This window comes from Panthera leo, chromosome B3 (genome assembly GCF_018350215.1).
Source record: "Panthera leo isolate Ple1 chromosome B3, P.leo_Ple1_pat1.1, whole genome shotgun sequence".
Taxonomy (NCBI): Eukaryota; Metazoa; Chordata; class Mammalia; order Carnivora; family Felidae; genus Panthera; species Panthera leo.
Window position 1 is genome coordinate 87,832,927 of NC_056684.1, and position 24,137 is coordinate 87,857,063.

The following is a 24,137-nucleotide window of genomic DNA, read 5'->3' on the forward strand; positions in this document are numbered from 1 at the left end:
TTGGTTTGGATTCAGTTCTGGGAAATTATTTCATGCTTTTTCTGGGATTTTTTGTATGATTATATAGTAGTTATTTAAATATTTCCTCTTGGGCTGTGTGGGTGCCTCGGTTGAGTGTCTGACTCTTGATTTTGGCTCAGGTCATGACCCCAAGGTCTTGGGATTGAGCCCCATGTCAGGCTCAGGCTGAGTGAGTGTGGAGTCTGCCTGAGACTCTGTCTCTCTCTCTCTCTCTCTCTCTCTCTCTCTTTCACTCTCTGCTCCTCCCCTGCTTGTATGTGTGCATGCACGCACTCTCCCCTGCCCCCTCCCCCAAAAGATGTCCTCTTTGTTTTCTTTCTTTGCAAGTTTTGTTGACTTATTCTCCTATATTTTTCAATTGTAAGTGGTCTTTTTTATTTTGTTTTTGCCTTTTCTTGTTTTTAATGTTTTTATTTATTTTTGAGAGAGACAGAGCACAAGTGGGGGGAAGGGCAGAAAGAGAGGGAGACACAGAATCTGAAGCAGGCTCCAGGCTCTGAGCTGTCAGAACTGTGCCTGATGCGGGGTTCGAACTCCTAAGCCTCCAGATCATGACCTGAGCCGAAGTCAGACATTTAACGACTGAGCCACCCAGGTGCCCCTATTTTGCTTATGCCTTTTTTTCATTTATGGGTGCCGTGTCTTATCTTGCTGAGGATATTGTTATTATTATTTTCTTTTTTGAAGTGTTTTTCAGTTCCCTGAGTTGTTTTGTTTACTTTGAGTTCCTTTATTTTCTGTTTTGGTCTATGTCTTTTATCTATGAGTTTCTTTTTTTTTTTTTTAATGTTTGCTTATTTTTGAGAGTGAGAGAGACAGTGTGAGCAAGGGACGACAGAATCCGAAGCAGGCTCCAGGTCCTGAGCTGTCAGCACAGATCCCGATGCGGGGCTCGAATCTACAGACCGTGAGATCATGACCTGAGCCAAAGTCAGATGCTTAACCGACTAAGCCACCCAAGCACCCCACTAAGTTTCTTTTTAAAGTCAGTTATTAGGTGATTCATGGCAGTCTGCTCATTTGATAGTGAAGCTCTTCATATCTAATTGGAAGCTCAGTGTGTGTTATTGGGAGGCTGTTCTGTAGGGTAATCTGGCTAGGGTGTTTCCTTGGAAGATCCCCAGTTGTTGGTTTTTGAAGATCATTTTCCACAGGGATAATTCCTCCACAGTTTCTGTTTGAGAGGGATAAGCCTGTTTGCCAACAGTGTGGCAAGCAGCTAAGACAGGTGGGGGTTGTTGGTGTGTCACTATCCAGTAAGTCAGCTTTTACTTTATCCTTTTATGTTTTCAATATTTTACTCACACTTTCACCTGGGCCAAGTGTCCCAGAGTTTCATTTTCCACCTCTCCAGAAAATAACCTTCTAGGCTTTTGCCAGACGTATATGTGTATGCGTGTGTGTGCGGACATGCATGTGAGAGATATGGGTGAGTGGGAAGGATGGATGGAGGGTCAAAATGTATGTGTATGTATGTGCAGGGACTTTCTGTTTTTTTTGTTTTTTTTTTCATTTTTTATACAAACTTTCAGTCTTCCTCTTTTCAATCCTACTTATAGCCCTAGTATTGGTGCCTCCAAATTCTAAGCATTTTGGGTTGTATTAAGTCAACTTACATTTGGACTTTCCCATCTTCTATGTAGATTTCAGATTTGTCTGCTCTGCTGTATTTCTTACTATACTTCTATCTCTTTCTGCTTTCCACTTCTAGAATTACCTTTTCCTTCATCACCTGTTTTCTTTTTTTCTTATGGGTTTATGCTTCTTCCCCCCCCCCCCAAATCTTTTAGTAAATTTTTTCTCATCTTAGTAGATTTCAGGAGAAAGTGGTCATAAATGCTGTGTTAAATTTGCTGTTATAATCAAAACTGACCTTTTCTATCTTGAAAAATTTTCACCTAGATTGTCTTATTCTTTACATCTACTTTCATTTAACTCCTTTTTAATCACTCAAGTTCTTAAACTATCCTACATTCACTGATGCCATGTTCTAATATACTCCTCTAACTTCTTAAGACTGCATGCTGGGTATGCAATTTCTTTAGTCATTCACTAGAGTCCACTAATAACCAGATTCAAAGTTTTTTCTTCAAGAAAATCCTCATTTTTTTTTAATCTGTTGGTGTTCTCTTATTGTGTTATACACGCATAGAAAAAGTTTAGTTTTCTTGTGCTAGGAAAGATGCCTTAGTTTTGCAGAGAAATCCGGTAATTATTGTTTGAGAGAATAGAGTTTTAAAGTTTTAATAGATTTGGACTTTTATATTTCTATGGGCCATTTCTTTTGTGAATTGCTTGCTCATTCATTTTTTTTCTTATTTTTCTTTTGACTTCTAACAGCTCTTTGCATCTTAAGATTATTAATCCTTTGCCGCATATATTTTTAAGAGTTCCTTTCTAGTTACTTGCTTTTAGATTTTGTTATTTTTTGATTTGTGAGGTTTTTAAGTGTTATGTAGTCAAATCTGTGTTTTATAACGATCCTTACCTTTTGTATCATGTTCAGAAAATTTTTTCTATAAAAGTATATACTAAGTAAAAGATTGTTTATGCAGAATTTGATGTATTCTATATTAATGGTATCTCTGGAAGTTTAGTTATCCTAACTACAAAACAGCACATGATTTAAAAAACAAATTTTAGTACAAATAAGTTATGGCATGTTATATATTATTTAAGGGATGGTAAGAAATGACCAAATCTAACATATGTATGTCTCAAAAAACCTCTTATTTAATAAAAATTTATTATGTAAATCAGTTGAACAATATTTAAGTGTCTCTTATTTTACATTACCCCTCTTGAAAGTTCTTTGAAAACAGGACCCCACCCTTCCTTCCCTTCTTTCCTCCTGTCTAACCCTCTCCTTCCCTTCTCAGCAACATATTGTGTCGTATAACATCTATTAAAGTTATATCTACGGGCACCTGAGTGGCTCAGTTGGTTAAGCGTCCGACTTCAGCTCAGGTCATGATCTCACAGTTTGTGGGTTTGAGCTCCACATTGGGCTTTGTGCTGACAACTCAGAGCCTGGAGCCTGCTTCAGATTCTATATCTCCCTCTCTCTCTCTCTCTGCTCCTCCCCACTAGTGCTCCTTCTCTCTGTGTCTTTCAAAAATATATAAATGTTAAAAAAAATAAAAAAAAATTGTGTATGTATATATAAATAAATTCATTCACACCTAAGTATGAAAAATAACAAGTTGCTTTTTTTTTTTTCTTGGTTGGGTTTGAATTTTAGCTTTTACAAGAAGCTGAAGAATGGAAAGAACAAGTGGGTCAACTTAATAAACAGAAAATAACATTTGAAGAGTCCAAAGCATATGCAGAGCAAGTTCTGTATGATAAAGAAAATCAGATCAAGGTAAATGGGCCTTCTGGTTTTAGTGACTGAGGCAGCTAGAATGTTATTCTGAAATTTGAAAATTTTTGTTTTTTGAAACTTTTATTTTTATAATTTATTTGGTCAAATTAGAGGGTGTGTACTTCTTGGGCATTCATTTTAATTTGTACTGATATTATCATCTTGCTCCCAAATGCTCCTTGAAGACTTTTAGATTTGTAGTCTATATATCAACATTCTTTATGTCCTTTTTGTCCTTTCCTTTGTATTTTAGCCTAGGTATTGAGTGAAGAGAAAAAAGAATAATGGATTTTACCTTTGTCTTTTAGACTGCCATCTGTTTCTTTTGATAAAAAGAGGTTGGAAAGAATTTTAGAAATTGGACAGATGAAGTTATATGTATTGGCTGAATATCTGTAATACCTAGATTAGTTGTTGTATGTACTCTCACGGAGATAAATACTTTTCAAAAAATAAGTCTAATTGAAACTTGACTCTAATAAGAATATGGTAACTTATTTTTACTTTTAGGATTTGTTCACTTTTCCTTACTCCTTATTTGCCCTTTCTAGCCCTTTTTCCTGCCTTCTCTTTTAAATCTTAAAAGCTTTAAATCTTAAGCTTTAAATCTTAAAATCTCAAGCTGCAAACATACTCAGGTGTGAGTATCAAGTAATAAGATATAAAACTAACATTCTGTAATCTATGCAGTGAAGTGAACATTGCCATCTTGAAACCTATTCATTTATCCTCTTTACGTTGTTGCTATGAATTTTTTGAAGATTCCAGCTTTAGTTGTTTTCATGATTTGGCATGTTCTTTTATTTTTTCCCTAAACTTACTCTACTAAAGAACTTGAGATTCTTCCTAAGCAGAATGCTAATCTCAAGCTCTACTCAAAGCTTTAGGCCATGTTATTTTTGCCTGGAACTCTCAAGAGGGACAGATCAAAGGGTAGAAATTACAGAGCAGAGTGGGTTTTTAGGTGGGTCCTTCCACAGAAATAAATGGCATAGTCATTTCATTATTTACAATGAAAAACCTTTCTTTATTCAAGAAAATCAAAAAAGTACTGTTGGAAAACCTGTAATGTACCAGTTCAGGTTCTATTTTATGATAGAACCCAGGCTCGCCTGTGTTCTTTTTATATATCATGTACCTCACTTGCAGGTGTTTGACCTCACACAAAATTTACTGTTTGCTTAATGGCTACTCTTATTTGTGGTATGGAAAGAATGTAATATAGTAAATATTTTGTTACTTTATAGTCAGGCAGTATATTTAGCAAAAATGGACCATTATCCAGTATCATATTTGATTTAGGAATAACCAAGTTTGGTTTTTAACTCGCAGAGTTTAATAGTCAATAAATATTATAGTTTTCAGAGTATATGTCTCAATATCAGCTGGTGAATAAGAGGTCATGTACTGTTATCTATGTAGATTGATTTTTAAAGTATAACTACACATTCAGAAGTTGTAAATCAGTTAGCAAAAGGCATTATTACCTTCTCTTTCTGTTTTTCTCTCTTTACTAAATGTCAAGTCTCTGACTGAACGTTTGATAAAGATGAAAGATTGGGCTGCTGTGCTTGGAGAAGACCTAACAAATGATGATAACTTGGAATTGGAAATGAAGAGTGAATCAGAAAATGGTATGCAGTTGGGTATGAAGTCGTGATTCATCCTCTTTTGCTAAAAATGATAAGTAGCTCTTGTATTTGCTTTTAGTTTCCTATGTGTACCATGTTCTTTATACAGTTCTAGTTTGGCACATCTTCTCCATTTGTCTCTAATACTCTGTCCCTCTCACACCGTTCCTTATTGTTAAGCTTCAATTGGGATACAGCTTTTTCAGTAATCTTTCTCCATCTCCTCAGACAGACTTACAGCCTCTTTCCTTCCTGTTCTTTTTATATGTTGTACAAATCCTCATTATAGCAATTTTCACATTGATCATAATCATTTCAGGGCCTATTTTTCCTGCCATGGCTGCTAATTGGGTGGATGGTGGGTAGTTTGAAAAATGAGTGTTATACAGGTGAATGCCTGAGGATACTTTGTATTAATTAGATGGCTCAGTACTTTAATCTTGGCCACCCCAAATTGTTATCACCGTTGCTGGTTGTGGTCTGGAAACTCAGGCAGGAGTTAGGTTCACTGTAGCTGCTCCCTGTATTTTCAAACCAATTCCTTTGACTTGAAAAGAGAATTTTATGTTGACATGATTATAGATTCATTGGAAGTTGCAAAAAGAGTACAGAAGTGTTTTGTGCATCTTTCACTAGTTTCTCCCCGTGGTAGCTCTTCTGACTTTTGTGACCTTTCTCTTTTTTCTCTCTCTACCCCTTACATATTAACACATGTATTAAGGAACAGAAGGTATGATTTTTTAAAAATTTTTCTTTGATGATAGCATTAATGCTTGGAAGAAAATTACAGTCCCATACGGTTGGTTCTGTTTGTACTTTTTTACTTCTGCTTTGTCTTGCAAGAAGCAATTCTTTTTGTAATAGAAAATGCATGCTCGTTTATTGTTATTTTAATTTGGAGTATAATTCCACTTATATTTTATATGCTGAAGGGTCCTAAGAATAGTTGAGACGGTGGACTGTATTGGGTGAATACCAGATTCTTGTTACAAATTTGTTTCTAGAGAGAGTCGTGAAGAATCTGTTTGACAATATTATGGTACTTGCAGTGCTTTTTTGTTTATCTTCTTGGGAGCAGGTCCAAGGCCATTCTGCCTTATTTCAAATTCTTTATTGTAGCAAGAATAGAGATTACAAGGCTCTAGTTGCATGAACTAGTAAAATCATTTGGATGTCTGTTGTGACATGGCACTATTTTCCCTATTGAATGTTGTTTTTATTTTTTACTATAGATAATCAACCAAAAGGAGCTTTGAAGAAACTGATACATGCTGCTAAGGTTTGCATTACTATATAAATATAAAGATAGAGAAAAGAAATAGAATTTGGATTAAAGCCATATGTCCTTAGTAACTATTTTAAAAAGTCTGTTTTATAGTTACCATAGAAGTGATTCCAAATTTTCCAAAGTGAGCAGAATTTTCTTTATCAGTTGCTTTTTTCTTTTTATAATAACTTTAGAAATTCATATTGTTATTTTTAGAATTTATCATAATAAAAAATTTTAAGGTCTGCACAAATTTTTTAAGATAAGGAATAAATAAAAAATGTTTAGCATATATTTTTTCATATTTCTGCCTGAACATTCTTCCTTCTCTGGTCTTAGTATTTTCCTATTCCTGTTGTCCCATATCCGAATTTGAGAAGTAAATGCTTGGTCCATTTTCTTCTGGTTTATCCCTTTTCTTTTCCATCATAGTAGTGGTATCTTGATCTTTACTGATCTATGTGAAGTTGTGGTACTGTAGTTTGAAGGTTACTTTAATTAAAACTTATGGGTTGAAGGTAAATAGAATGAAAATAGCCACTTTTTAAGGATGGGACACTGATCTTCTCTACCTCTCTTTTGACATTTACGACTACCAATCACTTTGTTAACTTTTCGAGATGGAAGCTGCATTGTTGGTTATTGCATTCTAGGTGATCATTTTATCAAAGTAATAGAACTTTAAAAGGTTGGAATGATATATTGAGATTTTTTGTTTTTCCTTTTTTGGAATAACTGATTAATGTTGTTTTTTTCCTTTTCCCATTCTCTAAAGTTAAATGCATCTTTAAAAACCTTAGAAGGAGAAAGAAACCAAATTTACATTCAATTATCTGAAGCAGATAAGACAAAGGAAGAGCTTACAGGTAGGATATCTGTATACTTTTAAAGTCTTTCTAAATAAAGGTACTTTTGCAGAAAGGTACTATTAATTGAATCAGTTATGCAAAGGTCTAATTTGATTGCTTTTTTGACTTTTACTTTTATTTCTAATTTGTGAAAAATTAGTGCTAAGTTTTTTGTTGTTGGTAAAGTCCTATCAGTTTCTTCCATATCCATATGAAATAAAAATAATGAAATTATTTATTTTTTAAAGTTAATTTATTTATTTTGAGAGAGGGAGAGAATCCGAAGTAAGCTCCACAGTGTCAGTGTAGAGCCCAACTTGTGGCTCGACCCCACAAACCTGATCATGACCTGAGCCAAAACCAAAAGTCAGACGCTCAACTGACTGGGCCATCTAGGCACCCCTCTCCAATCTTAACTAATGAAATTATTTTAAAAAACATGTAAAACTCTACTTACCTTTGAATTTCAGTGTTGTATGTGTAACATGGTTTTAGATATTAAAAAGTAGTAAATTAAAACTAATGGGGCGCCTGGGTGGCGCAGTCGGTTAAGCGTCCGACTTCAGCCAGGTCACGATCTCGCGGTCCGTGAGTTCGAGCCCCGCGTCAGGCTCTGGGCTGATGGCTCGGAGCCTGGAGCCTGTTTCTGATTCTGTGTCTCCCTCTCTCTGCCCCTCCCCTGTTCATGCTCTGTCTCTCTCTGTCCCAAAAATAAATAAAAAACGTTGAAAAAAAAATTTTTGAAAAAAAAAATAAAACTATTAACTTTTATAAGATCATCCCTATGATCCAGTTTTACCAGATGATATTCAACAGTAATGTCTGTTACGTGACAGTTCTTGGCAATGGCTTAAAGCCTAGGTCGACAGATTTCTTCTGATGTAGATTTGAAAATTTCTGTGGAAAGACCAGGTGTGACATTAAAATCATTTAATGGTAGCATATTTATTTTAAGCTATCCTTTTGATATATACGTTTAATTAATAGATGAATAATTATATACCATTAGAATAAGTAGTATGCCATTACTAAAATTTTAATGTATGTTAGTATGATTTTGTGATTTTGAAACAGAGTAAGTTTTGTCTTGTATTAAGATTTGTGGTGGGGGTACCTGACTGGCTCAGTCAGTAAAGCATGCAACTCTTAACCTCAGGTTGAGTTCAAGCCCCACCTTAGGCATGGAGCCTACTTAAAAAAAAAAAAAAAAAAAAAAAAAAAAAAAGATTTGTGGTGATGATTCATACACATGTTTTGGGAGATGGCATTTCAATTTTAGAGGAATTCAGAAGGTGGGGTTATGATGTTGGAAGAGAAATGAGGTTTTAAAAACAATTGATGGGGGTACCTGGGTGGCTCAGTCGGTTAAGCATCCAACTTTCACTCGGGTCATGATCTCGTGGTTCGTAGTTCAAGCCCCACATTGGGCTGTGTGCTGACAGTTCGGAGCCTGGAGCCTTCTTTGGATTCTGTGTCTCCCTCTTTCTCTCTGTCCCTCCCCTGCTTGCACTCTCTCTCTCTCTCTCCTTCAAAATAAATAAACATTAAAAAAAAATTTAACAAAAATAAAAAATAAAAACAATTGATGTACTAATTATATAGCATTCATTATTTAGAATTGTTATTTTTTGTTTTCCTAGATAGTTCTTTTAGGTGGGTTAGCAGTTAACAAGCTAAAACTGGTATTTTTCTCCCCAATCTTTTTTTTTAAGTTTATTTATTTATTTTGAGGTTGGGGAGGGGCAGGGAGAGAGAGAGAATCCCAAGCACCGAGCCCAATGTCGGGCTCAAACCCATGAACCACCAAATCATGATCTGAGCCAAAGTCTGACATTTAACTGAGCCATCCAGGTATCCCTCTCCAATCTTGATCTGGATTAAGCTAGCATGATTTTGTAGGATTTCTTATCAGAAGATCCAAATTACTGGCCTGACCTGTTACATATATCCAAATTTTGCTTAAAAGGAGGGCTGGCTAGAAGTTATTAACTAGTACACTTTTTATGAGATAAAAATAGGTGTTCATCATGTTTAAGTAGTTTCATAGGAAATGTTGAATTAAAATATTTCCCTTCAGAACTCTCATCTCCAAAACTTTCTTGAGAAATTTTACTATTTTTTGGTTTCCTAACTGAAAATTAAATGCTAAAAATAGAATATTGAAGGTTTTGGGAAATCTTGGAGTAAAAAAAAAAAATCATAACAGTTTATATAGTTCTTTAAAATATTAAAAGCATTTAGGTGAACAAAATCCCTTATAAACTTTCTGTTGTTGGAAAGAATTTATGAATAATTTATTATTTTTTGGTAATTTTTATCTTTATAAAATGTGAATGTGCATCTAGAAATATTTACTCCTTTAATTATGATTTTTAAAAATTTTCTATAGAACGTATTAAAAGTCTCCAGACTGAACAAGCATGTTTGCAGTCAGAAAATACACAATTTGAAAACGAGAATCAAAAGCTTCAGCAGAAACTTAAAGTAATGACTGAACTGTATCAAGAAAATGAAATGACACTTCACAGGTAATAAAGATTTTGTTCATATCTCCAATGTATGGCAAGTAAAATAGTTTAATGCATATTCAGCTTATGTGATACTCAGAGCGCTCAATTTATGATTGGGTAATATTTCATCAGTTCATTTTTAAGAAGGTTACTTGATCTTGAAATACTTTTTATTCTGAATCTGACCATTTTTTACTACCTTCCCTACTAGACCCTGATCTAAACCATCATCAGTTAGTGCCTGGTTTATTGTCGTAGCCTCATAAATAGTCTCTTTCCACTCGACCTCCTGCATAGTTGTTTTCAGTGGCATGACCCTTCTGAAGCATAAAGTATGGGTGTTGTCACAGTGTTGTTTGCAAACTCCCAGGTGCCTTCATATCACAGTAAGAATTTAATCCAAAGCTTTTAGATGGCCTACAAGACTCTGTAAGATCTGACCTTTGTCTACCTCTTTTTTTTTTTTTTTTTTTTTGTGCTGGTTATCTCTTTAATTTTAGCTTATTCATTTTAGTTTTCCTTCATTACCCTCCAGCCACACTGGTCTTGATGATCATTAGTATGCCAAGCGCATCTATACCTCAGGGCCTTTTGTACTTGCTCCTTTTCTTGGACTGGCATTCCCCTGTGTAAGGTTGCATCCTTCATTTCATTTGGATCTAGGTTCATATGTTGCTTCAGAGACTCCTTCCCTGGCTACCCTAACTAAGATAATACCTGGAATTCCCTTATCCCTTATCTTGTTTTATTTTTCTTCATAGCCCTTAAAGTCCTCTGATGATTTATTGGCCTCCCCCCCCCAACATTAAATGTCAACTCCGTAAGAGAATTACTTTATTCTCTTTTCTTCGGTATTTCCAGTGCCTAATATTATGTCTTGGGACATGGTAGTTATTCAATAAATGTTTGTTGAGTATATGAATAGATATGATTAGTACCTTTATATATTGGATTGAGAGATTTCTGTGCATGTGTGTACTGATCTCTAAATGCATAGATGCACAAACGACTGTTAAGATATCTATCTGGAGACTCCAGATTTTCAAATACTACTATAGGACATATTTTTCATCATAAAAGGAAATAAAATGTTCCTTGATTTAATTAATATAATTTCAAGCCCCTTTAATGAAAGTTATTACAGTTGATCTTCATCATGTATAGATTCTGTATTTGCAAATTCGCCTACTTGTGTAAACTTTGTATTTAAAAAAAATTTTTTTTTTTAACGTTTATTTATTTTTGAGACAGAGACAGAGCATGAACGGGGGGAGGGTCAGAGAGAGGGAGACACAGAATCTGAAACGGGCTCCAGGCTCTGAGCTGTCAGCACAGAGCCCGACGCGGGGCTCGAACTCACGGACCGCGGCATCATGACCTGAGCCGAAGTCGGCCACTTAACCGACTGAGCCACCCAGGCACCCCTGTATTTTTTTTTTTTTTTTGAGAGAGCGAAAGCGTGCTTGTGTGCGTATCCATATGGCGGTTAGGCAGAGGGAGAGGGAAAGACTCTTAGGCAGGCTCCATGACCAGCGCAAAGCCTGAGTCACCACTCGATCTCTTGACCATGAGTGGAAATCATGAGTAGGACACTTAACTAAGCTACCCAGGTGCCCCATGAAAACTTATTTTTAATTTTTTAAAAAATTTATTATTGAGAGAGCGAGAGTGTGAGCAGAGGAGGGGCAGAGAGAGAGAGCGAGAGAGACACAGAATCTGAAGCAGGCTCTAGGCTATAAGCAGACAACAAATAGCCTGACGCGGGGCTCAAACTCATGAGCCATGAGATCATGACCTGAACCAATGAAAACTTATTTTTATCCTAAAACCAGTACTCAGGAGCTTTAGTGGTCATTCTCAGACATGCACAGAATAGCAAGAAATTTGAATCTCCCAGTGTGTATGTTCCCAGTCTTCCTTCTTATTTCAGCTCTCATTTTGTAAACAAGTGTCCTTTTCTGCACTATATGTAATGCCACATTTTTGTGCTTTTTGTTGGTGATTTATCTATTTTATTTTATTATTTTATTTATTATTATTTTTTTTGATTTAGCTGTTTTAAAATGATCCCCAGGTATCATGCTAAAATGCTGTTTAGTGTTCCTAAGTGCAAGAAGACTGTGGTGTGTCTTATAGAGACAGCACCTGTGTCAGAGAAACTATGTCCAGCCTGAGTTATAATGCTGTTGGCTGTGAGTTCATTAGTAATGAACCAACAATATATGTTAAATAAGGTATCTTTAAACTGAAAAACAGAACACAGGGTTACATGTTGGTGGGTTGATGAAAATGCTGTGAACAGAGCACCCAGAAACCTAACTCTGTTTCCTTTAAGAGCAATGGTTCAGCATTTGCTAATTTAGGATTTGGGATGACTTTATAGAACATAAGTAGTGGGAATGAGATTCTGTTTTATATATTTGGAAACTGGTAGAAAATACCAACATTCCATTGCCATCAGGATGATGGGGGATTTGTTAAGCTCTGTCATTGCCAGCCTGTATACTTAATTATTCTTTGGAATCCATTAAAAATCAAAAACTTGCTGTTCATCATGAACTTCTGGGCCAGTTGGGACTGCCCAGGATATGAAAGAAAAATAAACTTGACTAAATGGAAGAGCTATAGAGTGGATGACTCATGGCTTCTTTCAGTAAACTTAGGCATGCACCCTTTTTAGGGTAGGATGAAAGATATTATAAGTAAAATTTGGATACAAATGGGATTATTTTGAGGTGAAAGGAATACTTCTGAGTATACATTTTGAACAAAATAAAAATACATGGTTGATGATAGAATTCTGATGAGGAATATTTAAAATTTCAAAAAAAAAGGTGTTCTCTGTAGATATTCAAGAGCAAGGATGGGACACTGAATAGAATCCTGTCCCTGTATGTGTTGTTCACATTGTGATTTCATCAATTCATTAATGTGAAATATCTTCAATTTCCCAAAATACTGTGTATTCCATTCTTACATTTAAATTAAAACATTTCATCACTCAAATATTGGAGAGAAGTGAAATAGTATAGCATACAAGTTTGATATGTTGCTTTAGATATGTGAAGTAAGATGTGATTATTTTTTGATCGTATCATCAGGCTTCTTTTATAATGCCATTTTCATCTTTAATGAATCTATCCAAATTCAAGGGGAGGTTCATAGACTTTACCTCTCTACAGCAGACAATTCTGGCCATTTTTTAAATCTAGGGTTTGTAAAAACACACTTCCTTCCATGTCCAAGCCCATCATACTTTGATGCTTTTTCTGAGGAGATGACTTATTTTCTTCTAACCCTATGAAACGATTGACCTAGGGAGTAATTTCTTAGCAATTGGTAATGTAGTTTATGGAATATAAAACATTTACTGCTACCCTATAGGATTTCTTCAATAGTTTGTCATGTTCTTCCCCAAAGTTCGTGAAGAAGGGGAGACATTCACATTTAGGACTCCATATGTGTTTTCCTGTGGTGTTCAGTATTTCTTGAGGGACCAGTGTTACTGATGATACCATGTGAAACACAGGGGTAATAGAGTATAATGGAGTTACTACTTGCTAGCTCTATGCCTAGGTTCACTTATTTAGTTTTTCTGTGTTTCCTTTCCCTTCTTATAGAGCTGTTGTGATAATTACATAGGGTAATAATACATGTAAAAGTCTAAGAACAATTTCTGGCACATGCTAATGGCTCAGTAAGTTAGCTGTTTTTATTAAAAGAACTAAAAGTAGTAGATAGGACTACTAGTACGGGTGATGGGTATTGAGGAGGGCACCTTTTGGGATGAGCACTGGGTGTTGTATGGAAACCAATTTGACAGTAAATTTCATATATTTAAAAAAAAAAAAAAAAAAAAAAAAAAAAAGAAGCTTAATCACCGTGTTAACAACTTAACAACCAATTTAAAAATTATTGAAATTCAGTTTATTACTTGGTGACTTCTTGTCTAATAAATGTCACACTGCTTTATACAAGAAGGCTTGATAAATAATATATAGTCATGATAGTTTTTACTAATATTTACTTTTGATCTTATTTTCATGATAAAAGTCTTATAGAAAACTCTTGAATCTTTTGTGTTAGTAGTACTATATTAGACAAGGTGGTTTATAATTTGAGTTTGTAATATTAATTTCCACACCAGGAATATTTATGCAGCTACTTTTTTTTCTTGCATGTGATGTTTTTAGTGGTCTTATGCAAATTGTTTTATGAGAAGCACCAGTTGTGATATTATTAAAAATATATAATTGATTATCTTATGACATACAGTAAAAAACAAAACAAAACACTTTTTGTTTCAAGGAAATTAACAGTAGAGGAAAATTACCGATTAGAGAAAGAGGAGAAACTTTCCAAAGCAGATGAAAAGATCAGTCATGCAGCTGAAGAGCTGGAGACCTATAGGTATTGAATATTTTTTACTCTTTTCTTTTTCAGGCGGGGAGGGTATCCAAAAACCTAATACTAGAAAAAATAATAAGGTAGCTCCCCCAAATAAACCCAAGATATTTGTCATTATTTTTCATTTGTATATCTTGCTTTATTCTGCAATTATACAGAAAATATAAAAAGGAGAAATATTTCCCTTTCAGTGTACATGATTTTAAATCTCTCGCATTAAAATAGGGAAATCCTATTTTATGTTAATATCAAGAAATTTATGAATATCCATTAATTTCAAGGTCTTTCCTCTTTGGTTCTAATGGGGAAGAATATATACAATATTAATGAATTTGAGAAGTATGCTTCAAAGAGAAGAGTGAGCCACTTCTGAAGTATTGATAAGTCTAGTTTTTCCCTTGTTCATTTGTCATTAGTTCCGTGGAAATCATAGAAAACCTAGAGAAAATAAGGGGCAAGTTTTAGCAGTATCCCAAATAGTTGTGATATTTAATTTTAATTTAGGAAGAGTAAACTTGGATTTTGTCCAAAAGAAGGAATTATCTTATTAGTTGTATAAAGGTAGTAGGTAACATTTTATTTCACAGAGACTTTTAATTTCCTAGAGTTCTGTTAAGATTACAGACATCTGAATAATTCTTCCAAGTGCATGCTTCTTAGTAATAAAAACAAACCAATATACCATATAAATCTTGGCATAACCTTTGGTTTTAGGTAAACCCAAGTAGTAGTACTCTTAAAGCATAATTAATATTAAAATTATATTAGGAAAAAATATACTACTTTAGAACGTGTTAAAGGTGATTAGTGTGGAGTTCTGGAGTTATTTTTACATTAAACAAAACACTCTAGGTGTTTTAATTAATATTTTCAGTAGACATAGTGTGTTCTGTCATTTCTTAGTACATGTTAATAGTAGAATGATTATTCCTTGTAGAAAGCGAGCCAAAGATCTTGAAGAAGAATTGGAGAGAACCATTCATTCTTATCAAGGGCAGGTATATGTGTGTGTGTGTGTGTGTGTGTATGTGTGTGTGTGTGTGTGTGTGTGTGTGTGTATTAAACAATTCTGATTTGTTCGAATTGGTATTTCTGTTTTGATGCAAGAGTATAGTTACTTGATAGTTGTACCATGTCTCTTGAGGTTTTGCGTGTGGCTGTGGAACATTTATAGGGAGCCAAGTGTTCTGAAATAAAATACTTGTTTGTTTGTTTATTTACTTATTTATTTATTATTTAAAAAAAATTATTTTGGGGGAGAGTACAAGCAGGGGAGGGGTAAAGAGAGGGGGACAGAGGATCTGAGGTGGGCTCTGCGCTCACAGGCCAATAGAAGCGAGCCCAATGTGGGGCTGAAACTTGCAAACTGTGAGATCATGACCTGAGCCAAAGTCGGATGCTCCACTGACCCAGCCACAAAGGTGCCCAAGAGTTTAAAATTGCCACGTTTTAAAATTGTTTAAAATTGGCATGTCTCCTGCTTCTTTGGGAATATGGATTAAGTAAATAAATAAACATATATCAGCACTGGAGTCTCGTATTTACTTGGACTAATTATCTCTTAGTCAGCAACTCATTGTAGTTGATTTTTGCATAAAACAAAAATATACTAGACAAAAATTGTCTTTACATTCAGTTTTTGTTTTAAAAATGTGATAGTCATGTGTATATGAAAATTGCTTTAAAAATGTTACTGACTTTCAGAGATGCTTGAGTTATTTTCGAGTTTATGAATTGTGTACTAAATCATAGTGGTAGTGTGAGATTTTTTTACCTAAGAAAATCAGTAGTATTTTAATGAATTTCTTTTTCAGATTATCTCCCATGAGAAAAAAGCACATGATAATTGGGTAAGTATTAAATTCTCTTTGTCAGATTGTTCTTTTTTCTAATTTAAATGAGCCGTTTAAAAGATACACTTTCACACCAAAAATTAAGGTAGTGTTAAATAAATTTCTTTTAATTTTGCTGGTAGTGAAATTATGTTTTTTATGAACTAAATACTTGGTTATAACAGTTATTCACAAAATCTGATTTTTCCTTCTCTGCTTTTATTTTGCAAGGAGCTTATACTCTTTTGGGGGAGGTGATGTAGTGTTTATGGGTTGTTTTGAGAGCATTGGATTGCCACTAATTTACTTGTGGACAACTTACTTAAAATTACTGGGCCTGTTTACTTGTCTGTAAAACAACAGATTGAACTAAGTGATATCGAAAGCCTCTTCTAGTTGTAAAAGCTTTACAATTCAGTTATCTGATTCTCAGTGTTGAATTACTTGATACACATCAAGAAAAAGATCATCATGAGAAGTGGCATGTCAGTGCTCCAGAAGAACTCTATGAGGAAATGATAAGGATGTGGCTTTTGACTAATTGTGAGAATGATCCATCTAATTTGTAGAACTGTTGTAATAGCTGGCCTTCAGAGGACTTGTCTTTAGGAGTCTTCAAGCAGAGACAGTTTGTGCAATGTGTGAACACATGGGGTCTGGAGTTACCCAGTTTTGGTTGTTATCCTGGTTCCAACACCTGTAACAACAACAATTGTTTCTTTACCTGTTTCTTTACCTATAAGGTAGACATATCAGTAGTACCTATTTTATAGAGTTATAGTGATGAATAAATAACTCATGTAAGCCTGTTAGGTGCCTGACACGTAGTAAGCACTCAGTGTATGTTAACTCTTACTAGACTCTTGTTACACTGAAGCTTGGGAGATATTTCTTAGTGGTGGATGTTTCTTGGAGTGGAGATTCCTGTATAGGTTGAGAAATTAGACATGTTGAATGTCAAAGCTTTTCCCGTTTCTCAGATTTTGTGTTGAGGGTTCAAGTGAAGATTTGTTAATGAATTAGACTGGGCTTGGAGATGAATTTAGTTTTTTTCATCATTCCCCACCACAGTCAGAATACTAAGATAAAGATTATTTTTTAATGACAGAAGAGACTCATAAATATGGAGAACAAACTGAGGGTTACTGGAGGGGTTGTGGGAGGGGGGATGGGCTAAATGGATAAGGGGCACTAAGGAATCTACTCCTGAAATCATTGTTGCTCTATATGCTAATTTGGATGTAAATTTAAAAAAAATAAAAAATAAAATTAAAAAGAAAAAGATTATTTTTTCATGATGAGAGGAATTGATGTTTGCTAATCTCTTAATGCTCTAGGCACTGTACTTAAAGGCATTTTGTGTATATTACTCTTTGAATTCACCCAACAACTCTATAAAATAGATATTATAAGTTGAGTTTTACAGATGGGGAAATAGCCCAAAGTCACATGATCAAAGAATGAAGAATAGAGATTAAAATTCTGACTTTTTAGATTCTAAATCTGTGGCTTCTCTGTTATTATACATTGAATTTCTTGTTTAGTAAATGACCTAGACTTTATGTTAAAATATGCAAAAAATACCCTTAATGTCTTAAAACGAAGATTTTTTTAGATTTTATAAAAGTAATGTATACTCACTAAATAAAAAAAGTTCAGACTATTTACAAAGGATGTACCAAGAAGTAATCAGCAGTATCACTTTAATTTATTCTATACTTTAAGTATATTTAGACATAAATCATGTATATGTTTTAAAAAATGAAATTATACTATATATTAGTGTTTTTATGTTCTTTCTTAATATATTATAGATATTTTTCTATGAATATTTTATAATTTATGTAAACCTCTCCCATTTGATAAATGTTTAGTTTGTTTCCACTTTTTTACTGTTATAAATAATTTTATAATTTTGGATGTTACTTTTTCCTTTGAGCATTTCTTTGCTCCATCCTATTAGAGTTAATGTTTTCTTCCTTTGAACTCATATAATACTTTGTTTTTATGTGTTCTGTGACAAGTACAATAGTTGTCCTTACCACAGATTTAAGCTTCTTAAGATAGGGGCTTAACACCTGCACTTAATAGAATGCTTTTTTGCATATTTTAAGTAATATCTGAATACAATGTGGTCATTCATTGAAATTATAGTTTTACCTAACCTTTGAAGTGTAAACTTTTTAAAAGCCTGTAATCATTTAGCATCTGTTTATTCTTATATATTTTTTGTAGATTTATCTTTAATATTGATAGCACTATAATCATACTAGGATTTACTTTTTTTGACTTAGTAACTTTGTATTGTTTTGTCTCCTATAATTAAGAGTAAATATGTAATACTATACTGTGTAGAAAACATTTAGAAGTAGTTTTGATTCTGTGTTGTTAAAACACATTGTTAAATGAATGAATTGATATTTTATTAACTAAGATTGTTATTGTGTAGTATTGTTTTTGTTAGTACAAAATTGATTATATCATTATATACTAGAAAATGATTTACATTGGAATCTTTTTGATAATGAATGCTAAAATATGGTTAAGCTAGGGTTTTGTTTTGTTTTGTTTTGTTTGTGTGTGTGTATTTAACATACTTTATTCTTTGGCCAGTTAAAGTCAATTCTAATGTGTAGTTCACAATTTTAAATGAATACATTTGATAGTACCGTTCTTTTAACCTGTAAAAAGTTATGGTTCTAGGTTGAGTTAATTTGCCTTTGTATAATAGATAAGTTTGCCCCAGTGCATTGCGTTAGTTTGTCCAGGTCTGATGCTGCATACACTGCTGCTGTTTAACTAGAGAGTGTACAGAATGACTGGGAAACATATAGTATTCCATACAAGTTTAATCTTTGCCCACAAACTATTTAGGAATATTGTATGTTCTTAATGTTTATTATAAGTGTAAGTTTTTTTCCCATAGCATACATACTCTGATTTTCTAATTTTTTTTTTTTAAGTTTATTTACTTGTTTTTGAGAGTGCTTGTGCATGGGCGGGAGAGGGGCAGAGAGAGAGGGAGAGAGAATCCTGAGTAGGTGTTGCGATGTCAGCACAGAGCCCAATGCAGGGTTGCATCTCACACACTGTGAGATCATGACCAGAGCCGAAATCAAGAGTCAGATGCTTAACCAACTGAGCCACCCAGGCACCCCAAATCTTTTATTAAATAAAAGTATTACTAAACCAATGTAAAAGCTTATGGGAATGGGAATATGATCTTAACAAACAGACTGCATGCTTTGGGTATATTCAGCGATTTAAAAAAATGGCCTGTACAGGCATGTTGTGAAACTGTTTTAGATCTTTATGGTTTCACAGAATTATAGTGATCTCTCTCCAGAGTTGGTTATCTGCTTTTATAGCCAGAGTACCTGTGCATAATGATTCTGAGTCTCCATTCCCATCACCCTAAGCTTGGGTCCTCTTACATTGCTTCTGTCATGTTATTTGGATATTGACAGCACCAAATAGTGCTAATTCTTGCCTTCACGTCTAGATAACCGCATTTATTGGCAAGTACATGATCAAACTCCAGCCTTAGACTCATGTCTTTTGGTTATAGGAAACTCATTTCCTTTAAAAAAAATTCTGTAAGTTAAAAATTTTTTACATTGAGTTTACTGAAATGCATTCTAATGTGTTGTGATATGTGTGAATGCTTATCTTCCGTTTTACATTTGTATAAGTGTTATTTTAAAAACGTATTTAAAAAAATGAAAACGTATTGTTTTCTTTAAGTTGGCAGCTCGGACTGCTGAAAGAAATCTTAATGATTTAAGGAAAGAAAATGCTCACAGTAGACAGAAGTAAGTATCTTAGTGGGAACACTTTAAGCTTTAGTTATTACTTTATTTTTAGTTGTATTTTATTTATTATATAATATTTTTGTAGGGACAAACAAACTTGCAGTGAATCCAACATACCTAGTGGTGAAATATTTATTAGTTTTATTATAAGGTACTAGATTTTTTGTTTGAAACATTTGTCTTAGGTTACTTTAAGAGAAGTAAATTGTTTACATGTTCTTCTGTAAAAAGCATAACTTAAAAAAATTTTTTTTCATGTGTATTTATTTGAGAGAGAGAGAGCGCATGTGAGCAGGGGCAGGCAGAGAGAGAGAGAGAGAGAGAGAGAGAGAGAGAGAAAGAATCCCAAGCAGCAGTGCAGAGCCCAACACCGTGCTTGATCTCACCAACTATGAGATCGTGACCTCAGCTGAAATCAGGAGTTGGCGGCTTAACCAACTGAGCCACCCAGGCACTGCCCCGCCACCCCAGTTTTTTTTTTTTTTTAATTTTTTTTTTTTTTTTCCAACGTTTTTTTTTTTTTACTTTATTTTTGGGACAGAGAGAGACAGAGCATGAACGGGGGAGGGGCAGAGAGAGGGAGACACAGAATCGGAAACAGGCTCCAGGCTCCCAGCCATCAGCCCAGAGCCTGACGCGGGGCTCGAACTCACGGACCGCGAGATCGTGACCTGGCTGAAGTCGGACGCTTAACCGACTGCGCCACCCAGGCGCCCCCTTTTTTTTTTTTTTTTTTTTTTTTTTTTTTTAAACTAGAGTAGGAAGAAGGCAATTACAAGGGATGGAAAGAGAAAAGATAGATCTCTGATGTGGTAATTCTCAGAGTACTGGCATCTTTTAGTAGATATGGGTAGAATCCATTTTTATTTTTTCTTTCATTCTCTTGTTTTATTATATTGGGCGACATTGCCATGCAATAATAAAATGAAAGAATAAAAGCTTACAATGTATGATGGAAGGGAAGGATAAATGCTTTTCTAGGAGCAAACATCTCTTCACAGGTGTTCTAATTTCTTGCCAGAATGTACCATTAACATTATTCCATGATTCCATTATTCTTTTTGCTTGTCTTTTCTACTTTGAAATTAAAACTGCATGATTAAATGTTCTGTGTCAGATCTTATGATCAAGAACTAGAAATAAGATTCTTTTAAAATGTCACAATTTTAAGATAAAAGGTTTAGGAATAAAATAGTAGGATGAGTTCACTGGATTCCTATTTTGTGTTGTGATTAGAATCATTTGGGTAACATTACAATGGAAAGCAGGTGAGATGCAGAGGTAGGAACCCTGTGTTTTAATCCTGTTACTTTAATTTTGAATAAATCATGTAAACTTTTAGCTCAGTTTCCTTACTTGTAAACTGATACATTAGAACTGGTTGACCTTGGAAAGCCCTGCTATTTCTAAAATTTGGATTCTGTGTAATAGTATTCACTGAAGTCTAGTTGTCTAGTTTTGAACACAGAACAAAACAAAGTGATTTCAAACCTCAATAAAATGTCACTATCACTAGGCAGAAAGAACCCTGTTACCTGTTATGGAAAGGTGTTTTGGTCAGAATATTTATTTATTTATTTATTTTGTTTTGTTTCTTAATTTTAATTACAGTGTAGTTAATACACAGTGTTATATTTCAGGTGTATGATTTAGTGATTCAACAATTCCATTTATTACTGGTCAGAATAATTTTAAAAGATTTGTTTCTTCTGTGTAAATATTGAGATAGTGAAGAGATCCTTGTACTTGGAAGAGGCATTTTTCTTGAAATGTGGGTGCTTTTCTTAGATGAGTAACTTAGAGATGTTTGTTCTTTATTTGCAGATTAACTGAAACAGAGTTTAAATTTGAACTTTTAGAAAAAGATCCTTATGCACTTGATGTTCCAAATACAGCATTTGGCAGAGGTAGTCTTTTTTTTTTTTTTAACCCTCATTTAAAATACATATATATGTATATATTGCACATATCTTTTATATTAGTGTAAATTAATACTATTATTTATAAATATTTTAGATTTTGGAGCCAGGATTCTAATCTGAGTTCTATCATAATCTCCCAAGTTTCTGAGTTTTGTTACCCTGGAAATAATGTAAATAATTGCTGCCTTTATTTCTTAGTGGGCTTTTGTAAGATGATGTATATTTAGCACATTGAGCTCTTTGAAAAGCAAAGTGAAAGGCATGTAGTAAGGTACTCAATATTTCTTGGGAGAATGAGTAAGGAGTGCTTAAAGGGAATAACATTGTGACTGTTTATATATCCACTACTCATTGGGATTTGCTTGAATTATAAAAACAAGATTTAAAACAGATGTTTTTAATTATTTAAAAGTATCAATTAAGAAGGTGGGAAAACATTAATAATCTGAGATTTGATTGCTTTAATTACCTCCAAGAGAGGACCAGGTCTTTGGAAGATGTATTTAATATTTTTGTCTATTCATTAATGAGTTAGCATCTTTAATGATCTCATACTGTTCCAAGTAGTTTAAATTTTTCAAAATAATTTTTGGTTGAATTGGAATTAAGCATCTAAGGCAGGGAAAATAAACCTAACTTTATATAGGTGGAATCCCATTTTAATAACCATTTCAAAGTTATAAAAATCACTTTTGAGAGTCTAATTTCATTAAAATGAAAATCTGTTTTTACATTACAAAATAACAGGTTATTAATTCCAAATAGTAACAAAGGTTGGAGTGGGGGGCAATTATACAGAAGGAATTCTTGACTGAACGTAATGCAGAAGTCTCGTAAAGATTAAATAATGCTTTGATCGTTTGTTGTAATTGCATTTGACCGTTGTATAAGCTACATAATAAAATTTAACATATTTAAAAAGTATTATTTTGGTGGTATTTAAGTTCGCTTTCTGATGTTGATTTTAGATCTTTGGAAGCATAATCATTACTTGGGAGTGGTGAAGTTTGTAAAATGATAGGGCTCCTGGTTATATGGTTTAGAAAGTGATTTATTTGATAAATAAGTATATGTAAACTGAATTTTCAGTGGTAATGAATCAAAAGTTGTTTCTGATGCTTCAGAGGATTTTGCATTTCTATTTTGAAAAATCTGAGCTTCACCCAAATAATTCATGGCTCAACATGGCCTAGCCTATCTGGCCCTAATTTCAACTGAGCCCTTCCATATTACAACTCTTATCAGCTGAAATGTCTGGAAGCATACTGCCATTAAAAGCAAAACCAAACAAACTTCATGGCCCCCAAATCCTCTCATAGTTCTAAAATATCACCAGTATCCTTTGCTTAATATTGTATGGTTACTTAAGTGTATTATTACCAAGAGAATAATATTTTTCTTGACTACAGTGTCCACTTGGTAGACAGACTTTAAACCACAGGGTTCCATATTTAATTCTATCCCGTATTAATAAAACCCAGAGCATGCTAAGTGTTTAGGATGTGGATTAAACTTAAATTGACAATAGGGTGACTTGATGGAAATTGTTGAAATGGGATTCTAATCTATAGTGTAGCTAACTGAAACTATGAATTTAAATATGCTGTTTTAATTATTCCAGAGCATTCCCCATATGGTCCCTCACCATTGGGTCGACCTTCATCTGAAACAAGAGCTTTTCTCTCCCCTCCAACTTTGTTGGAGGGTCCACTCAGACTCTCACCTTTGCTTCCAGGGGGAGGAGGAAGAGGTATATTGTTTAAACATCTTTATTACTCTAGATTTCTTCCTTACTTTATATTTTCATCTCAACTTATCTTTAAAATGATCTTTAAAATAAATCTTTGGAAAATACAGGCATTCCTTGCACTTATTGTGGGTTATTTTTGTTTGGAAAAGGAGCTCTATGACATGTAATTTTAATATATTTTTCTCTTAGAAACAGGTATAGTAGGTTATGTTTTGGTCAAGCCCTTAATCTTTTTAGATCATTTGACTTCTTAAAAACTATATATTATACTACATAATGCAACACTTTATAAAGAATACATGAAATATGATAACAATATAACCTAGCATAAAATTGTATTTTAACAAAACATTATTAAAATGTAGAATTTCTAAAATCTTTTTTTACTTCATTATCATGATCTTTTTATTTTAGAAAATCAGAAAGTAAAAGAAAGAACCTTCTTTTTAGAGTGGAGTAATACAGAAGTACTATCTTGAGTACTTCTCAAGAAGAGTTTTGATGGGAGCCTTAAGGGAGATGGAAATGATTTGTTTAATACTTTGAGAAACTGACCCAAGATTGCTTTGTTACCCTGTATGGGGTTTTGCAAATTTTAGCAGCTACTTCAAGCCTATGCATTAGCTCTTGGTCTTTCTCCATTTACTTCATCAGCGCTCATCCTGGCGTTACCTGTGTGCCTGGAGTTTTCCTGTTTTGATTTCTCACCTCACTTTGTCAAGTTGCTTTAAAATTTTCCCTTGAATTGTGGCAAAATTAAAAGGTAAACAGTG

General features: G+C 33.9%; 1 protein-coding gene across 5 annotated transcripts in view; it reads left to right on the forward strand.

The window, feature by feature from the left end:
* The window catches only part of LOC122222486 (melanoma inhibitory activity protein 2-like), an 84,318-nt gene that overhangs the window by 37,253 nt on the left and 22,928 nt on the right, over positions 1-24,137 (forward strand). For 3 of the 5 annotated variants that reach the window (XM_042943039.1, XM_042943040.1, XM_042943038.1), the window contains exons 9-19: positions 3,263-3,385; positions 4,911-5,019; positions 6,249-6,295; positions 7,059-7,149; positions 9,521-9,659; positions 13,950-14,051; positions 14,986-15,046; positions 15,863-15,898; positions 19,625-19,692; positions 21,517-21,599; positions 23,236-23,364. In XM_042943039.1, the coding sequence (XP_042798973.1) occupies positions 3,263-3,385; positions 4,911-5,019; positions 6,249-6,295; positions 7,059-7,149; positions 9,521-9,659; positions 13,950-14,051; positions 14,986-15,046; positions 15,863-15,898; positions 19,625-19,692; positions 21,517-21,599; positions 23,236-23,364 (988 nt within the window). The remainder of the gene's footprint in view (positions 1-3,262; positions 3,386-4,910; positions 5,020-6,248; positions 6,296-7,058; positions 7,150-9,520; positions 9,660-13,949; positions 14,052-14,985; positions 15,047-15,862; positions 15,899-19,624; positions 19,693-21,516; positions 21,600-23,235; positions 23,365-24,137) is intronic. The other 2 variants (XM_042943042.1, XM_042943041.1) reach the window with 1 other exon arrangement.